At 37.2% G+C, this 18,743-nt stretch overlaps 1 protein-coding gene across 1 annotated transcript; it reads left to right on the top strand.

Moving 5' to 3' along the window:
- The first annotated feature begins 627 nt into the window (after nt 1–627).
- On the top strand, nt 628–3,735 carry LOC145965651 (uncharacterized). The gene is made up of 3 exons (XM_083089307.1): nt 628–786; nt 923–3,067; nt 3,364–3,735. The coding sequence occupies exons 1-3, from the start codon at nt 628–630 to the stop codon at nt 3,733–3,735; spliced, it is 2,676 nt and encodes an 891-aa protein (XP_082945433.1).
- The last annotated feature ends 15,008 nt before the right edge of the window (nt 3,736–18,743 follow it).

Below are 18,743 nucleotides of genomic sequence, written 5' to 3' on the forward strand. Positions count from 1 at the left end.
CATTTATTATTAATAATGAAGGAGAGTGAGTCCGTAGGGCTGCCCAAGTGCTTGAGTATTTTCCTAGAAATAAACAGATAGACCACCCGAGCACTTGAGTTAGGTATAAACAGATAGGTCGCCCGAGCATTTTTCGGTCCGCGATACGAGTAGTCTCTGTGTCGTTGCGAGAGCGCGAAGACGTACGTTAGACGAGCGTATCTCTTTGTTCGTATTAATCCTGTAATCCAACGAATAAATAACAGTCATTTGCCTTAAAAAGTATTCTATTCCATTTTACATCCTTACACCAAAATATCCTACAATTTGGGGGCTCGTCCGGGATGATAACGGATAATAACGGGATAATAACGGTGCATAACGGGATAATAACGAGTCAATGGAATATTTGAACATTTAATCGGGCATTTTCGAGAAGTTTCCGCGAGCAGTGTTGTGAGTTGTGCGAAAGAGAGAGAGACAAAGGACGAGAGATTTTCGAATAGTGTGCGAGAGAGTTTTCGAACAAGAATATTCGAGCATTCGATCGTCTTCAAGAAGGTTCCGCAGTGTGTCCGCGGGATATCGCGTTGTATTGTGTAGAAGAGAGAGATATAGAGGACGAGAAAGTGTTCGAGTAGTGTAGAGATGAGAGATCTGAATAAACTCACGGTAGCTGCCTTAAAAGAGTTGCTGTCAGCGCGTGGTTTGTCCAGTTTCGGCACGAAAACCGAATTAATCTCGCGCATAATGGAAGCTGATCCATCGGGAGCGTGGTTGGACGATAGACGAGAAGATGATGAAGATGTCGGGGATTCTTTACAAGGAGCTGGCATGTCAAATGCGCAGCTAACGATTAATCCACGGCAACGAGAGATCGATTTATATAGAAGAGAGAGAGAGTTGTTAGAGCGTGAGTTAGCATTGGCACGTCTTGAAATAGAAGCAATGCGACGAGGAGTATATACCGAGCCAGTTGCAGAAGACGAAAGTCGACAACAATCGACGCATAGCATTGCTGCCGCGAACAACAATGTTTTGGTCGGTCAGCCGCGAGCAAATATTATTATATACGGCAATAGCGGATTTGCTCAGTAATTTCAGCGGTCAATCTAGTGATTATGAGATTTGGGAAAAGCAAGTCAAGCTACTCAAAGCGACATATAAATTGGAAGACGATACTGCGAAAATACTTGTGGGCATGCGGCTTAAAGGAAAAGCACTCGAGTGGCTACATTCCAAACCGGAATACATTGCGATGACATTTGATCGTCTTCTGGACGAGCTGAGAGCTATGTTTCATCGTCGACAGAGCAAGGTGGTAATTCGGAAAAAATTTGAAGAACGTATGTGGAAGAAAGACGAGACTTTTCACGAATATTTCCATGAGAAAATCATTATGGGCAACCGAGTACCGATCGACGACAGCGAGATACTTGAGTACGTGATTGAAGGCATTCCAGACGAGGCACTTCAAAACCAGACGCGTATACAACGATTTACGACAACAGATGGATTGCTAGAAGCATTTGAGAAGGTAACTCTTCGAGACCGAGCAGGCACACCAGGATCATCGACATCGAACAAACGAAATGGTAATCAAAATAAAGGCGAGCGAAAAGAGACTGTTAACGGTGGAGGAAACAAAAAGCATTCGACTAAAGTTGTACGTTGTTTTAATTGCGGCGAGCGCGATCATGTAAGTGCAAGCTGTCCGACAAAAGAGCGAGGCGCTAAATGCTTTAAATGTGGCGAGCGTGGGCATATCGCGTCGAAATGCTCCGAGAAGACGAACGCGAATAAAGAAAGTTGCGCGGTGACGGGGGTTTCGCCTTGTAAATATTTTAAAAATGTTCTGCTTAACGGTTGCGAGATTGAGGCGGTGATAGATTCAGCAAGCGACGTTACCTTAATTCGCGCGGATGAACATGTTAAGCTTGGATCTCCTCGATTAAGTTTAGGCGAAATATATTTCGACGGCGTGGGTTCGAGCAATAATGTGACGTTAGGAGGGTTTCAAACAGAAATCATTGTAGACGGGCATTCATATCCGATTTGCGTACATGTAGTTTCAAATAATCTGCTCCGGTATAAGCTATTGATAGGAACGAGCTTTTTAAACATGACTAATGTTAACCTTAAAGGCGTCGAAGAAGTAACTATTAGTCCGTTATCGGAAGCGACGTATGCAGACGCGGGATGCGAAGATAGCGTACCCGAGGTATTAAAAATTGACGTAGCTAACAACGAGGTGCATCGAGCGGATCTCATAGACGTTTCGCACGTTAAAAATTCCGATCAACGTTTAGCGATAGAAAATCTCGTAAGTAATTACAGGCCGAATAAGACGCGTGAGCCGGACATAACGATGAAACTTGTACTTAAAGATGAAGAACCCGTATATCAATCCGCGAGACGTTTATCCGCATCTGAAAAAGAGATAGTTAATACGCAAATTGATCAATGGATTACGAATGGAATTGTTCAGCCATCTACCTCTGACTATGCTAGTCCAGTGGTACTCGTTCGAAAAAAAGATGACTCTTATAGATTATGCGTTGACTATCGGATGGTGAATAAGAAAATTGTTAAAGATAGATATCCGTTGCCGTTGATCGAGGACCAGTTAGATTTATTGCAGGACGCTCGTGTCTTTAGTACACTCGACCTCAAAAATGGATTTTTCCATGTGCGGATGGACAAGTCGAGTCAAAAATATACTGCGTTTATTGTACCGGACGGTCATTACGAATTCTTGCGAGTTCCTTTCGGTCTTTGCAATTCGCCGGCAGTATTTCAGCGATTCGTTAACACGATATTTAGAGATCTTATACGAGAAAAAATAGTTTTAGCTTATATGGATGATTTAATTGTTCCGTCTGACGACATTGAGAGCGGCATAAAGAATCTTAAAAAAGTTTTAGCGACAGCTAGTGAAGCGGGTCTTTTAATTAATTGGAAAAAATGTTGCTTCATGCAAACTACAGTCGAGTTTTTGGGCCACGTAATTAGCAACGGTTGCGTCCGTCCTTCAGATCGTAAAACAGAAGCGGTTCGGCGATTTCCGAATCTTACGAATGCCAAGCAGGTACAGAGTTTTCTTGGGTTAAGTGGGTACTTTCGTAAATTTATCCCTGGGTATTCTACTATTGCGCGACCCTTGACGAATCTGCTGCGAGCAAACACTAAATTTTATTTTGGAGAGGCTGAGAAAAATGCGTTCGTGCGGCTTAAAAATATAATGAGTGAAAAACCGGTGTTATATTTGTATCGAAGTGGAGCGGAGACGGAGTTGCACACGGATGCTTCTGCGCTAGGGTACGGTGCGATTTTACTGCAACGAAGTAGTGAAGATCAGAACTTTCACCCCGTTTATTACTCTAGCGTAAAACTACTCCTGCGGAGTCGAAATATGCTAGTTACGAACTGGAAGTTTTAGCGATAATAAAGGCGTTGAAGAAGTTTCGCGTTTACTTATTAGGTATCGCTTTTACGATTGTTACTGATTGTCGCGCGTTCGCTCTCACTATGAATAAGAAAGATCTTTGCGTGCGTGTTGCTCGATGGGCGTTACTTTTGGAGGAGTTTAATTATTGTATAGAGCATCGGCCAGGAAAAAGAATGATACACGTCGACGCACTCAGTCGGAATCCACTTCCGGTCTGCTTTGTGATCGATGAGTCGGAAGCTGGTCTGACGGCTCGTTTGCGAAAGGCTCAAGAGGAGGACGACAGCGTGGAAAGCTCCGAGATCTAATAATGCAGAACAAAACGAAAGATTACATAATACGAGGTGATCTAGTTTATAGAGAATCCGGCGGTGATGTCCAACTTGTAGTACCGAAGAGAATGCACACAGCTCATACGACGAGCTCACGAGCGCGGACATTTTTCAGCTGGAAAGACTGAAGCCCTTGTGCGTACTGATTACTGGATCCCGAATTTGCGACAACGAGTTGAAAAGGTTATACGAAATTGCGTTGCATGCATTCTGGCGGAGAGAAAACATGGAAAACAAGAAGGCTTGTTAAATCCGATCGAGAAAGGAATTGTTCCTTTAGATACGTTGCATATCGACCACTTAGGACCTCTACCCTCTACTAAGAAGTCATATCAATATATATTTGCTGTGATTGACGCTTTTTCAAAATTCACATGGCTGTATGCTACCAGATCTACAGGCACAGCTGAAGTTATTGTACGCCTTAAAAAACAAGCTGCAATTTTCTGCAATCTACGACGGATTATTTCCGACAGAGGTACAGCATTCACGTCGAATGAATTTAGAAAGTATTGTCGTGACGAAAATATAGAGCATTCTTTAATAACGACGGGAGTTCCCAGAGCTAACGGACAAGTTGCGCGCCTCAACGGACGCTCATACCATTATTGACAAAATTAGCTGCACCAAAATCTGATGAGTGGTATAAATATTTGGATGCTACTCAGCAATGTCTAAACGCAACTATACATCGAAGTATCGGCATGTCGCCGTTCAAACTTCTTTTGGGAATATGTCCACGGCTTAAAGATTTTCCGGATATCAAAGAGTGGCTCGAAAAAGAATGGGTTGAGTCATTCCAAGACAAGCGTGACGAACTGCGAGCCCAAGCGAGCGAGAATATAGCAAAAATCCAGCGTGAGAATAAACACACTTATAACAAAAGGCGACAGGCTTCAAGTTATCGTGAAGGAGATTTGGTCGCCATCAAACGCACTCAACAAGGTCCGAGATTAAAAGTCGTTCACAAATATCTTGGCCCTTACGAGATCATTCGAGTTCTGCGTAATCAACGATTTGTGGTACAGAGAGTCGGCGATGGAGAAGGTCCCCAACGAACGTCAACATCAGCCGACAATATAAAGCTATGGGTCAACACTAATTCATCGGAAAGTGAAGACAGTGATGACGGAGACATTCGGGACGAATGTATGAGCAGGACGGCCGAGTGAAGGAGAGTGAGTCCGTAGGGCTGCCCAAGTGCTTGAGTATTTTCCTAGAAATAAACAGATAGACCACCCGAGCACTTGAGTTAGATATAAACGGATAGGTCGTCCGAGCATTTTTCGGTCCGCGATACGAGTAGTCTCTGTGTCGTTGCGAGAGCGCGAAGACGTACGTTAGACGAGCGTATCTCTTTGTTCGTATTAATCCTGTAATCCAACGAATAAATAACAGTCATTTGCCTTAAAAAGTATTCTATTCCATTTTACATCCTTACACCAAAATATCCTACAATAATAGGTATGCAATAATAGAATTTAATAAGTTTTATGCAACGTAAATTATCGTGATCAAAAGAGTCATTAATAAAATTATTGACCGTTTCTTCGATTGTAAAAGAAAGTATTTGCATTACTGGCGCATTTTGTATAGATTATCAAAGGAAATAATCAAAATGAAAAGATAGAATAAACTTCGAAATCAACAATTAAATTACTAAATAAATCGCGATTTAAAATTCGCGAGAAAACACGACGAATAAATAAATCGACAATAATCAGAATATTCGATTACGAGATACGCATAATTTTTATAATATGATAATCGAAACCATCAATAGATACGCGTGCGATATAATTATTATCACACAAATGATGACAGACGAAGATATTTTGGCAAACATTTGTGATCCGAATTGTTTATGAACATAAAATTCACTGTCCGATTTATTTGCGATTAATACGCGACTTTATACGAATTTCTCGATTGAGAACAAAATATATATCCTATTTCGCGCATGATTAGCTGAATAAGATGAAATGAGCTCTATAAGTTTAAAATATAATTAAAAATCGCGTTGTGGCCACGTTTAATAGAAAATAACGGAACGAATGATTTTCAAAATCATCTATATATATTCAAAGTCTCTCTAATAATCGATGTAATTGTAGAGTTTAATAAGATTTAAATAATGTAAAGAATCACGTTTAAATAAGATTTAAATAATGTAAAGAATCACGTTAAGTCATTAATAAAGTTATCGATCGTCTTTTAAATTATAGAAGAAAATATTTGCACTACCAGCATTTTACACAAACTATTAAAAACAATATTCAAAGACGTGGAAAGGTAAACAAAGCTTCAATGTATAAGTCAACGATTAAATTGTAAGATAAATCGCGATTTAAAATTCCCGAGAAAACGCGAAGAATAAATAAATCGATAATATTCGGAATATCCGATTGTGATATGTATACCTTTTATAATATAATAATCGAAGCGCTTCAATAGACATTATAATCGCGCGCGATATAATTATCACAAAATGCGAAGATATTTTGACAGACAATTTGATGTCTGTAATATTTATGAATACAGTACTCACTGTCCGAGTCAATTGCGAATCTTTATAAGATAAATCGCGACTCGAATTCTCGAGAAAACGCGACGAATAAATAAGTCGATAATATGCGGAATATTTGATCGCAATACGTATAATTTTGATAATATAATAAACGAAGCTCTCTTCAATAGACACGTGCGCGATATAATTATTATCACGTAAATATAGAAAATCGAAAATATTTCGACAAACATTTGAGGTCTGTAATGTTTGGGAATATGCAATTCACCGACCGATTTACTTGCGAATTTTTATAAGATAAATTGCGATTTAAAATTCACGATAAAACGCGACGAATAAATAAATCGATAATATTCAAAATATTCAATTGCAGATACGCGAGTGACATACCGGTAATCCGATAAAAAGAGGAGCGATCTTAAAAATGGAGAACGATTAACATCTTGTTTCTACATCAGATTTCGCAAGATCAATCTGCGAAGAAAGGTTAAGTGATCCATTAAACGTCGAGAACTTCACTGTGGGAGGGAACGAATCCTAGATTATTCCCGATAGCAATGATTTCAGTAATAAATCAACGACAATTATCCCTCGTCATTATCTTCAATTCACGAAATTGATATGCACATCAGAAAACATGGTCTTCCATTATTAAGAAATATATTTCTTTATTGAAAATTAAATGGATATAATGACCTCTTTTATTGAAATGTGATTACGAACGATTATATTTATAAATAATAAAATACATGCATTATTGGAGTTTGTGTTAAATGTGCGAACACATATAATTTGGGGTACCGTTCGCGCGCGCGAGACGAATCGAATACGATCTCAGCAAGATATAAAAAATTTCAATTCGAACAGTGTGCAAAATAAAATAAATCGTTTAAATTAATAATTTCTTTTCTTTTAATTAATATCTTACTGATATAAGAGTACCCATTCGATTCGTCTCGAAATTTTTAAGTATTCGCACATTTTATGTAACATTCATGTATAATTTCGCGTATATATAATATATAATATTAATAAATATTATAAAAATATTTTGTGCATGTATTTTATTATACTTATATATAAAATGGTACATACCTAAAAATTAATATTTCCAAATTAATATTTCCATACCGTGCAGGTATTGGACATCCATCGCCAAAATGGCGATGGATGTCCAATACCTGCACGGTTTCTTAAAAGAAACTAAAAATTAATGTTAATATCCCCAGCACCTAGAAATAATTTTTCAAAAAAGACAAATTATATTAATTAAAAATATATTCGTTCGTAATCATTTTTATCAAAAAGTTAATAAAAACTAATTATAATATGAAATTACTTGAAAAATAGAAATTTATACACAACGCCATATCCATATTTAATCTATTATTAAATATTTCTGGCATTAGGCAATAATAATACCAATCCTAATAATGACATAACATTTTTAACGAAGAAAAGAATAGATGCATTTCTCTCACATCTAAATATATATTATTTAAATTAATTCGACTTTAAAGAAGCGTATGGCGTTCGTCGTCGAATGACTACCGAAGTCATTGCTGTCGGGAAATTGCCAGGAAATCCTGGGATTAATTCCATTCCTACAATAAAAATCCCCAATTTTCAACAGGGCATCGAACTAGACGTCACGAATGGATCTCACAAGAACCGGTGAGAAATAATTCTCCATGATGAAAATCGTTTCGACTCCTCGGCGGTACGAGCCACGCAACTTTCATTCACGTTTATTTAACGGAAGGAACAACGATAACTCTTTTATTAAAACGACAATCTCGTCTAAGAACGCGAAAAGAACGCGGGAAAAACACGGTGATTTCGCAATCGTAATTTATTAATTTATTTATGAATATTTTCCGATACGAAATTCGTAAATACAAATATAACTGAAAAAAACAAATTATTAAATTCATAATAATTAACTCGCGATTCTATAATATCGAAGGTGATCGTTAAATTTTGTAAAACTAATATTTAATCGTTGACTTATCACATCGAATCTTCACACTCTTATTCGATAATTCTTTATATTTAATTAGCAATATTTAGGAATATTATCTGACGAGAAGGACAGCGATAAAATTCTTTTGTTAAAACGGTAATTTTGTATGAGAACTTGTATTAAAAATTTTATATTTGATCGCGCGATGATATACTTAATATGTATAAATTTAATAATTAGAGATTTGGCTCAAGTAATCAAAAAATTAAAAAGAAAATAGCATAAGAGCCAACGCGCGGTAGTTAAAGTGCAGAGAAGCAACAACACTTCTTTCTTTTTTCAATATTAGTTTATTAAAAAACACATTATAATAACAAAAAGCGAACGTTTCGGATCATCTTTTGATCCTTCTTCAGCGCGATGTTAACAATATATATTACAGATAGTGACGCGTTACGTTAAACGAATTTGTTTTCGACGCGTAGGTGACGCTAAATTGCATCCCGCGGAGGTCTAGTGAGCGCTCTGCTTCCAACAATCAATTAAATATACTATAGTTATGCTATGCGACGTCACAGCAGATCTAACAAATCGAGTAAAAATAATAAAATAAATACCGAAAGATATTACACGTGAATAAGCTTTTTTGCTTAAATTAATAGTTAGAAGCATGGCTCACCAGATTCCGCGCTTCTTACAATTAATAATATAGTATGCCACTGTGCGCCTCATGTCGATTCGAGATTCGATGACGAACTGTATAAATATGTCCTCGGTTGTCAGGACTAAAGACAGGTAAACATGGACTCAACCAAGGACATGCGCAGTTGACTCAACGATAACAAACATACCGACGCGTGAACGAACGCCTCATATTTTCGATAAATTATCGATTATCGTCGCAAATGTATGATGCAAGCCCTCTGTATCACTCTGCAAGTTCAAGCTATTATTTTGGCGCTTGATAAACAGCATTTCAGAGACAAGCCTTTTGCCCAACGAGGACTCCCTGTCCAAAATCTTAGATTCTTCCCAATTAAAATCATGACCGAATTCCAGTCTGTGATTAGTTATAACCGAAGGTTGTGACGTATTTCGTCGAATGTGATTTCGGTGTTCAGAAATTCGTTTTTTTAACTGTCTGCTAGTTTGGCCGACATATGACGCATCGCAATCATTGCACGAGACTTTATACACTACATTGTTACACGAATCTTTTGGCATTATGTCTTTATGAACCTTGACAAAATTACGAAGTTTATTTAAGCCAAAATATGATAAGCCTTCCGCTCTCGATTTGGTTGATGGGTGATTCATTAATCTTTCCTCCGCCGACATTCCGGGGAGGTCCAAGGCCTGTTACAACTAGAGGATAATTTTTGCTTACCAATTGGAAGTAATGAAAAGGCAATAGTTGAAATGGTCAAAAATATTGAACATAACATTAGAAGGCTTCCGATTGGTGATCAAATTACTATCAGGAACCCAATAATTAATAAGATAGCTGGCCACTCTTTTGGTGTGTCGGAGGAGGATGAGACACTTATTTGCGCGGCAAACTTTACAAAAAAATTCCTACGGGAAAATCCCAACGGATTTTTACAAGAGCGGATAAGGGAAATATCACGGTTGCCCTTGACAGGGAAATTGATTTAAAAAAGATGACAGATATGTTTAGTGACGAAAGCACCTATTTGATTTTAAGTAAAAATCCGATTAGGAAAATGATTAATGGTCTCCATGAGTTGCTAGTGAGATGGAAAAATCATAACTACATTTTCGATATGACTTACAAGCGTTTGAACTGCACTGATGGTGTGTTACCGAGAGCCTATGGATTACCAAAAGTTCATAAACCGAACTGCCCATTTAGGGTGATTGTCTCCTCAATCAACACTCCCCTATAATTAAAATACCAATTAGCTGCATTTTTACATAACATCATCTATGACGCTATCCCCAGGGCACATAGTCATGTTGCCAATAGCTTTGAATTAGTCAAAAAACTATCAGATGTACAGTTAAATGACCACTTTAAATTACTATCATTGGATGTTGTTTCGCTTTTTACTAACATCCCATTAGATTTAGCGTTGGATAGCGTCTCAGAAAGATGGTGTTTAATAAAAGAAAAGTGTAGCATTCCCCGCGACGAATTCTTGACTGCAGTTTGGTTTATATTAAATTCTACTTTCTTCACTTTTAATGGAAAAATATACCAACAAACATTCGGAACTCCCATGGGCTCTCCCCTATCCCCCATCATTGCCGATATCACTCTGCAAGATTTGGAAAATAAAGCAATTGGACGAGTTCCCTTCAATCTACCATTCTATTATAGGTATGTGGATGATATAGCTTTGGCGGCTCCCTCTTCTATGTTCAATGAGGTCTTGGGTATCTACAACTCTTTTCACCCAAGGCTTCAGTTCACATTGGAGGAGGGAGTTGATAATAAACTTAATTTTCTTGATGTTACGATAATCGTAAACAATAATTTAATTGAATTCGATTGGTATCACAAACCTACTTTTTCCGGGAGATATCTAAATTATAAGTCGAATCATCCACTATGCCATAAGAGGGGAACAATCGTAGGATTGGTGGATCGTGCCTTTTTATTATCGCATCCGAGATTCCATCAAAAAAAGAGCTGATAGTCGGCGTCCTCTTGGACAATTTTACATTTTCCATGTAATACGAGAACGTCTGAAGTTGCTATTGGCCTTGAATCGGACAGGCTTGGAGCCCGACGAGGACCACCCTGAGAAAAGACCCTCTTCATATTTTACAATTCCATACATTCCAACGTTTTCGGAACAATTTAAGCGAGTTCTTCGTAATCATGACACGGGAGTTTCTTATTTTTTGGCTTAAATAAACTTCGTAATTTTATCAAGTCCATAAAGACATAATGCGAAAAGATTCGTGTAACAATGTAGTGTATAAAGTCTCGTGCAATGATTGCGATGCGTCATACGTCGGCCAAACTAGCAAACAGTTAAAAAAACGAATTTCTGAACACCGAAATCACATTCGACGAAATACGTCACAACCTTCGGTTATAACTAATCACAGACTGGAATTCGGTCATGCTTTTAATTGGGAAGAATCAGAGATTTTGGACAGGGAGTCCTCGTTGGGCAAAAGGCTTGTCTCTGAAATGCTGTTTATCAAGCGCCAAAAAAATAGCTTGAACTTGCAGAGTGATACAGAGGGCTTGCATCATACATTTGCGACGATAATCGATAATTTATCGAAAATATGAGGCGTTCGTTCACGCGTCGGTATGTTTGTTATCGTTGAGTCAACTGCGCATGTCCTTGGTTGAGTCCATGTTTACCTGTCTTTAGTCCTGACAACCGAGGACATATTTATACAGTTCGTCATCGAATCTCGAATCGACATGAGGCGCACAGCGGCATACTATATTATTAATTGTAAAAAGCGCGGAATCTGGTGAGCCATGCTTCTAACTATTAATTTAAGCAAAAAAGCTTATTCACGTGTAATATCTTTCGGTATTTATTTTATTATTTTTACTCGATTTGTTAGATCTGCTGTGACGTCGCATAGCATAACTATAGTATATTTAATTGATTGTTGGAAGCAGAGCGCTTACTAGACCTCCGCGGGATGCAATTTAGCGTCACCTACGCGTCGAAAACAAATTCGTTTAATGTAACGCGTCACTATCTGTAATATATATTGTTAACATCGCGTTGAAGAAGGATCAAAAGATGATTCGAAACGTTCGCTTTTTGTTATTATAATGTGTTTTTTAATAAACTAATATTGAAAAAAGAAAGAAGTGTTGTTGCTTCTCTGCGCTCCAACTACCGCGCGTTGGCTCTTATGCCATTTTCTTTTTAATTTTTTATATATTTTTCATTGAATTATTTAATATAAAGTAAAGTATAATATTACTTGACATTTTAAACTATACATTTTCTAATGAAGTGCGCATGTAAATTTGTGTGAAATATTTCGCAGGTGTTTCAAGGAAATTTGAAGAACTTAGAAAAATCGGGCACAGAGATATCCGTTGCAATAAAAACGCTTCGAAAAGATGCTTCTTCCCATGAGAAAAAAAAATGGTTAGAGGAAGCCAAGCTTATGAATCATTTTCGACACAAACATATATTAAGATTGTTGGCCGTTTGTTTAGATGGGGATTCTCCGTTACTAGTGTTAGAATTGATGGAAACTAGTGATCTGTTAAAATATTTGAGAGAATGTCGAAATTTGCAAGCGTCAGATTCGCTTGCTCTGCGTTTGCAAGATTTGCTCGCCATGTGCGAAGATGTTGCGCGAGGTTGTTGCTACTTGGAAGAGTTGCGTTTCGTACATAGAGATCTAGCGTGTCGCAATTGTTTAGTATCTTCGAGAAATCGGGAGAATCGTGTCATCAAAATTGGAGATTTTGGACTATCTAGAGATATCTACAAAAATGATTATTATCGTGTGGTAAATACAATTATGAAAAAAATTTAATGACTAGAAAATGAATTCTTTCGAAAATACTTTCCATTTTTTTATCATAATAGTATCCTGCATTGTTTCTTTAAGTAATATGTTAGGTGTATAACTAAGTTCCCGCCGTCTTTTTACTTGAAAAATACATTTATTTTAATAAGAAAATGAACAAATATATTAATCAAAATGTAATCCTTTGTTTTCTATGACTTTTCCCATCTTTTTTGCAAAAGTTGGATTCCGCGACGATAGAACGACTTGTTTTTTTAAGCAATCCATTGATCGTGTTACGTCTAGACCCTTAAAAAGTCGGGCCGTCTGGAAGGACGCAACCTACTTACTCGGTGACACACTTTTCGGGCGTGTGTATAGATCGGGTCGAGCGCACTGTCAGGGGCCTGGCACAGGTCAGTGACCAGAATGGTCCCTTTAACTCTGTGAGTGTCCTAGGCCGTTACGCTCGTCGGTCCCTTTTCGGTAAGAGAATCGAATCTCTTTTACTCGGGACGGGACCCTGTGCGATTTCGGACTTCAAGGAATGAGAACGGGTAGCAAAATTAAATGAAGGTTTTATTATAAATTATCATTTATTCAATAATTAGTCGTTTGAGCGATATGAAATATGTTTACATAAAAATCCTTACTAAAAATACAAAATATAGTTGAAAATTTTTATATGTGTGTTGTTTTGTATGTGTGAGGGAATTTCCGCGGGTGTTACATTGGTTCGGAGGACGTCAGCCAGGAATAAAAGTGATAAATCTAATCTTAAGTATTAACCCTGGCTGGAGATTATTACAATTTTGTTTCTTTTAATTTAAAATTTGCTATCTAAACAGGTACATTATATGTGGGGAAGAAAAAGGGGAGGGGGGAGCACAAAAGGTCAAGGATTTTCAAATTGGATAGTGGACGGAGGGAATTTCTTCCACAGGGCTTGTATAGGAACTCCTAATGGAAGGTGGGAGCCAGGGAGATGCCAAGCAATTATAGCATCGGGAGGGGCAGTGGTAAGGTAGTGAAGGACCGTGGTCAACAGGACCGGGGCCCACACGGAAAGTTCCTTTGGGAATGGGGAAGTCGATGAGGGGAAACTGTGATAGGAAATAACTTAGAGAGTGAGGAGGGAGAGGTTCAGGAGTTTCAGGGGTGTCAGGATGTTCCGACGGGGAATCGGGAGGGAAGTCGAAATCGGGGGAATCTTGTTCAAGGTCGGGAAGATCTCTCGCTAAATCTCCCAGAGCCTCGCTGAATTCAGAAAACTCCGAGGAGGTGGAAGGGGAAGGAGAGTCTGAGTCGAGGGTGATGACAGGTATGGGAGGGGTACGCTCCCGGACAGGAGGTGAGGGGGAACGAGGAGGTTCGGGAGAAGGCAAAGGAGAGGGTTCGAATACAAGGGTTGATGAAATAGCTGGGGAAGGAGAAAATTCTGGTGGGGTCGGGGTAGGAGATCTGGGGGGTGAACCAGACGACGGCGCGGGGCCTGGAATAGGTGTACCGGGGGAGGTCGAGGAATGCCCTGGGGATGAGATTGGAGAATAATTCGGAATACGTGGTGAGGAAGAGGGGTTAGGTGTGTGTGTGTTAGTGTCGAGTTTATTACTGCTAACGGGCGCGTCAATATTATCTAAGGTATCGCCATTAATAGGTTTAGGTAAAGATTGAGCTTGTATCCGTCTGTTCAGCCGATTCCGCCACCGCAACGCTGCCCGCCGTTTACCGGTGGGAGGCACTAATAATAATTTTGACGCTGAATATCTTACTGATTTGATGTTAGATTAGCTACTATAAAATACACTGTTATCATTGGGAAAAGATGGATAAGCCTTAGGCAAAATGATAATTCGTTCCGAAAGATTTTACTCTTAAGTTTAAATTGGTCATACAAATAAAGAGATAGTTAAGTAATAAATAGAAGGGAAATGAAATGAATTAACGTGACTCGAAAATGGTTTCAAATAAAGGTTTGAAATTTAGGAGAAATTCGGATTAGGATTTGTTCGCGAATCGCCTTGCGGAGATTCCCGGCGAACGGGGAATTGTTCGCGAATCGCCTTGCGGAGATTCCCGGCGAACGAGGAATTGTTCGCGAATCGCCTTGCGGAGATTCCCGGCGAACGAGGGATTGTTCGCGAATCGCCTTGCGGAGATTCCCGGCGAACGAGGAATTGTTCGCGAATCGCCTTGCGGAGATTCCCGGCGAACGGGGAATTGTTCGCGAATCGCCTTGCGGAGATTCCCGGCGAACGAGGGATTATGATGGGTGGATTAGAAAGGGGAGTGGGACAAAGAAAAGTAAAAATGATTATTGACTAAAAAAAAAACTTATTTCTCAAAGCTGGATGTAGAATATTTCTTTCGTTTACCTATCGGTCTAGGATCATTCCCAACGACAACCAGTTACAAAGTTAACACGAAAGGGGGAAGACAATAAAATTAAATTAGACTTACTAATTATAGCGAGCGTTGAAATATGTAAACAAAATTCAGCTCGGCCGGACTTGGAGGCGCAAGTGTCCAATTGCTGGCAGCAGAGGAGGAAGGGCTCGGTTGATCCGCAGTGTACCTCACTCACTTCACTTAATTTATTGTGAGATTTAGCCGCACGTGAACAGTTTGTTTAGAGATCGCACTTTTAGAATATATATATATTCTTTGTTTTTATTGTATGTGAACTGGAGAAAAGTATAACCGGCGAGAGAATCTTTCTAGTAAGACTGTGAGTAAAGACTCTGAACTTGCACTGAAGAGCTGGCGTGATATTTTTTAAAGAATGAACTGTGTACTATGAACTGTAAACTGAAGTGTGTCCGCGTCTTCGGCTCGCGAGTTTTAAGGATTTTACTCCTCCTCCCTTCTGGATGGTGGGGAATCTTTTTAGGCGAATGAAATGATTTCTATTACTCCCTTCCTAAGGTCAAGGAGCTTGATTTTTTAAAAGGAGAGGGGTCTCTTAAGATTTTAATTGGTTAAGCCCTTTGGCTCGAGACTTAGCTCCATCCAGTAGAGAGTGGGAGTGAGCTGATTATCTTATCGCTTGATGATTTGGCAATTCGGAGAACGCTTGAGGGTGGCCTGTCGAACGAGCGCACGTGCACTATCAATTTCGAAAGGTTTTGTCTTACGTTTATTATTTGTCACTCTTCCGAGGACCAGATCTTTATTTTGAAAATTCTTTAGATAGAGAGGCTTGGAACATAAAGCCGTACCAATAGATACGGGACAGTTAGAATTTCTCATAACAACTTTTCATCATATAACTCGTAAATTTATTTAGAGTTTCGTTAACGCTATCTCGACTGGCCATTCTCAGTATTAGATTTGTTAAAGTTTAATGACGATACCCGCGGGTGAGGTTGCGTTCTTCTAAGTGCTATCTTTATTTCTAAGAAGAATCGCTTTGCATTCCGAATGCAAGTCGATCCTTGATTTCCTTCTTCCACGAAATCGTTTCGAGGAAAGAAAAGAATCGTGGAGTCCACCGGACGTAACAATCGTTTGATGATGCATTTTTGGACTTCTTCGTAATTAGAGAAGTGTGTATCGGCGAGCACGTATTGCATTGATAGGAAAAGGTGATAATCCGATGGGGCCAAGTCTGGGGAATAGGCGGTTGCGGGAGAACTTCGCATTCGAGCTCCAATAGTGTTTCTTTTATGAATCTTGCAACATGAAGTCGCGCGTCGTCATGCATAAGAATCACTTTACGTCAATTACTGGCCTTTTTCGCATCAATTCATCATTCAATCAGTATAATTGTTGTTGGTAGCGGTCAGCCGTGACTGTTTCAGAAATCAATCGATGAGCTTCAGCTGCAATTTTATTTAAATCAAAGCAGTGAGGAAGTATATGTCGAAGAAACAACTCATCACGTTTCATTTTAAATCGATTCAAAAAATATCTCTTTCACATAAAATGAATCTTTGCGCACTCAATTTTATTGACAAATGACTAACTTCACTACATTTGCAGCTGGAGCCATTTAATTATGAACGGCGGGAACTTAGTTATACACCTAATAGAATATAAATAATTTTTATTTATATATAGCAAGAGATAAATGAACGTTTTTTATTTTGCACATATTCTAAAAATGAACAACTTGAACCAGAAAATTAAATTTTTGTTAAAATCATGTCCAGAAAGGAGAAGGTTTGTTTCTTATTCGCTGAATGGCGCCCGAATCTTTGATGATCAGAATATTTACTTCTCAAAGCGATGTTTGGTCATTTGGGATATTAATGTGGGAAATTACATCGTTGGGTAAGCAACCTTATATTGCCAAGACTGATGAAGAAGTGATAAATTATGTACTTGCTGGAGGCAGGTTGCCGATAACTCTTAACTGTCCGTCACCATTGTACCAGTTGATGCTACGTTGCTGGAGTGCAGCGGATGCTAGACCAAATTTCAAATTTTATCTGAAAAATATTATAGCATTAAGAAAGAACATAGAAGATGCCTTACTGAGTCCAGTCGATACTATTTAGCTGATATAATTAAATTAATGTTTATCTTATTTTCCAAACGATTCAATAAATCTTAATGTAGAAAAAATATTTCTAGAATATTTCTAAATTGATTCTGTTATTTTTAGGTTTAATCTTAATATTATATATATTAATGAAAATAAATGAAATTTTGTAATCTTACCCTCCATAAAATTTTGATTATTATTAAATAATATCACATCCGTTTTCATGATTGTACAAAATCAAATAATATAAAGATATATCTAATTTGTGTTTTTGAGTAATCGAAGCGAAATTTAATGATTGCGATTATAATATATATGTATAAACAATATTTTTTTCAACATGAGAATATAATTAATTTTCGACATTATATATAACCGATAATTACAAACTGATTGTAAAATTTATGAGTGAAACGCGAATAATATCCTCTATAATTACTTGTGAATATATAAATATAATAATATATTTATTTTTGAATTTATAACAGTTATCATGTATGAATTTTTTACATCATTCGAGATAAGTATATACATATATTTTATCTTTTTATTTAATGACTTACTATATATTCAAATTATATTGATGATTATAAAAGTATGCAGTTGTAAAAATAAACTACATTTATTGTTCTATCTCCAATAACGATTTAATAAAGCTAATAATGTATAAATATATATTCACACACAAGTACGGTCTATCATTTCGAAAAAATTCTTGCACGTACATATATCTTTGTTGGTGAGTAAAAAGTTTTTATAAATTTGTAAAATGTTTGAAAATACATTTATTATTATGCATGAATTTAAAAAGAGACCGTTATATTAATGTTTATATTATTAAAAATATTCTTATGCAGAATGTCTCTTTAACAATATAGAAACATTTTTGAAAATAATAATGTATATCATTTAATATATGAATAGACTAAATATGTCACAAAAGGAGACCGAAGCATCATAGAATTATTTTCAATTATATTTCACGTAATTAAAGTGTTTATCACATTTTTTTGGAAATAATGTAATTGATTTATAGCGGGAGAAAGGGGGAATTTGATTGGATGCACTAACGCACACTGGTGCATAATAAAGACTGTCGTATATAAAATTACAATAGTAGAATTAAAATAATAAAGTAATTAATATTATAAATTTTTTTATTATATTATATTATATATTAATTATATTCTATTCTATAATTCAATATTAACTAAAGTTATATTATATAAGTTATTATATTATAAGATTATTCAATGCCAATAATGATAATAATAGCTTGTACAATTAATTATATTATTTATTTTAATTATATATGTGCTACTGTAAATTTTTACTTATTTATACTAGTACAAAACCGGTGCGGCGTTACGTATCGCTTGATTCAAACTGCATTATGTGAATGTACAGAAAACGTATAAATCATTTTTTTTTATACCCATTATTACTTTTCTTATAATCAGAATACTTTTTTATATAGTAAACATGCCTCTTATGCCAAAGAGAAGATACTCAGAAATAAATTAATATATAAATATAATATA

The sequence above is a fragment of the Camponotus vicinus genome, unplaced genomic scaffold (genome assembly GCF_025532165.1).
Source record: "Camponotus vicinus isolate PSW18456_S1 unplaced genomic scaffold, iyCamVici1.0 SCAF_14, whole genome shotgun sequence".
Classification (NCBI taxonomy): Eukaryota; Metazoa; Arthropoda; class Insecta; order Hymenoptera; family Formicidae; genus Camponotus; species Camponotus vicinus.

Excerpts from the sequence above, each read along its gene's own strand:
- LOC145965651 (XM_083089307.1), top strand. The coding sequence starts at position 628 with ATGAGAGATCTGAATAAACTCACGGTAGCTGCCTTAAAAGAGTTGCTG. Across the intron at positions 787-922 it reads GACGAGAAGATGATGAAGAT|AAGCAATGCGACGAGGAGTA; the intron begins GTCGGGGATTCT and ends GTCTTGAAATAG. Across the intron at positions 3,068-3,363 it reads ATCTTACGAATGCCAAGCAG|CGTAAAACTACTCCTGCGGA; the intron begins GTACAGAGTTTT and ends TTATTACTCTAG.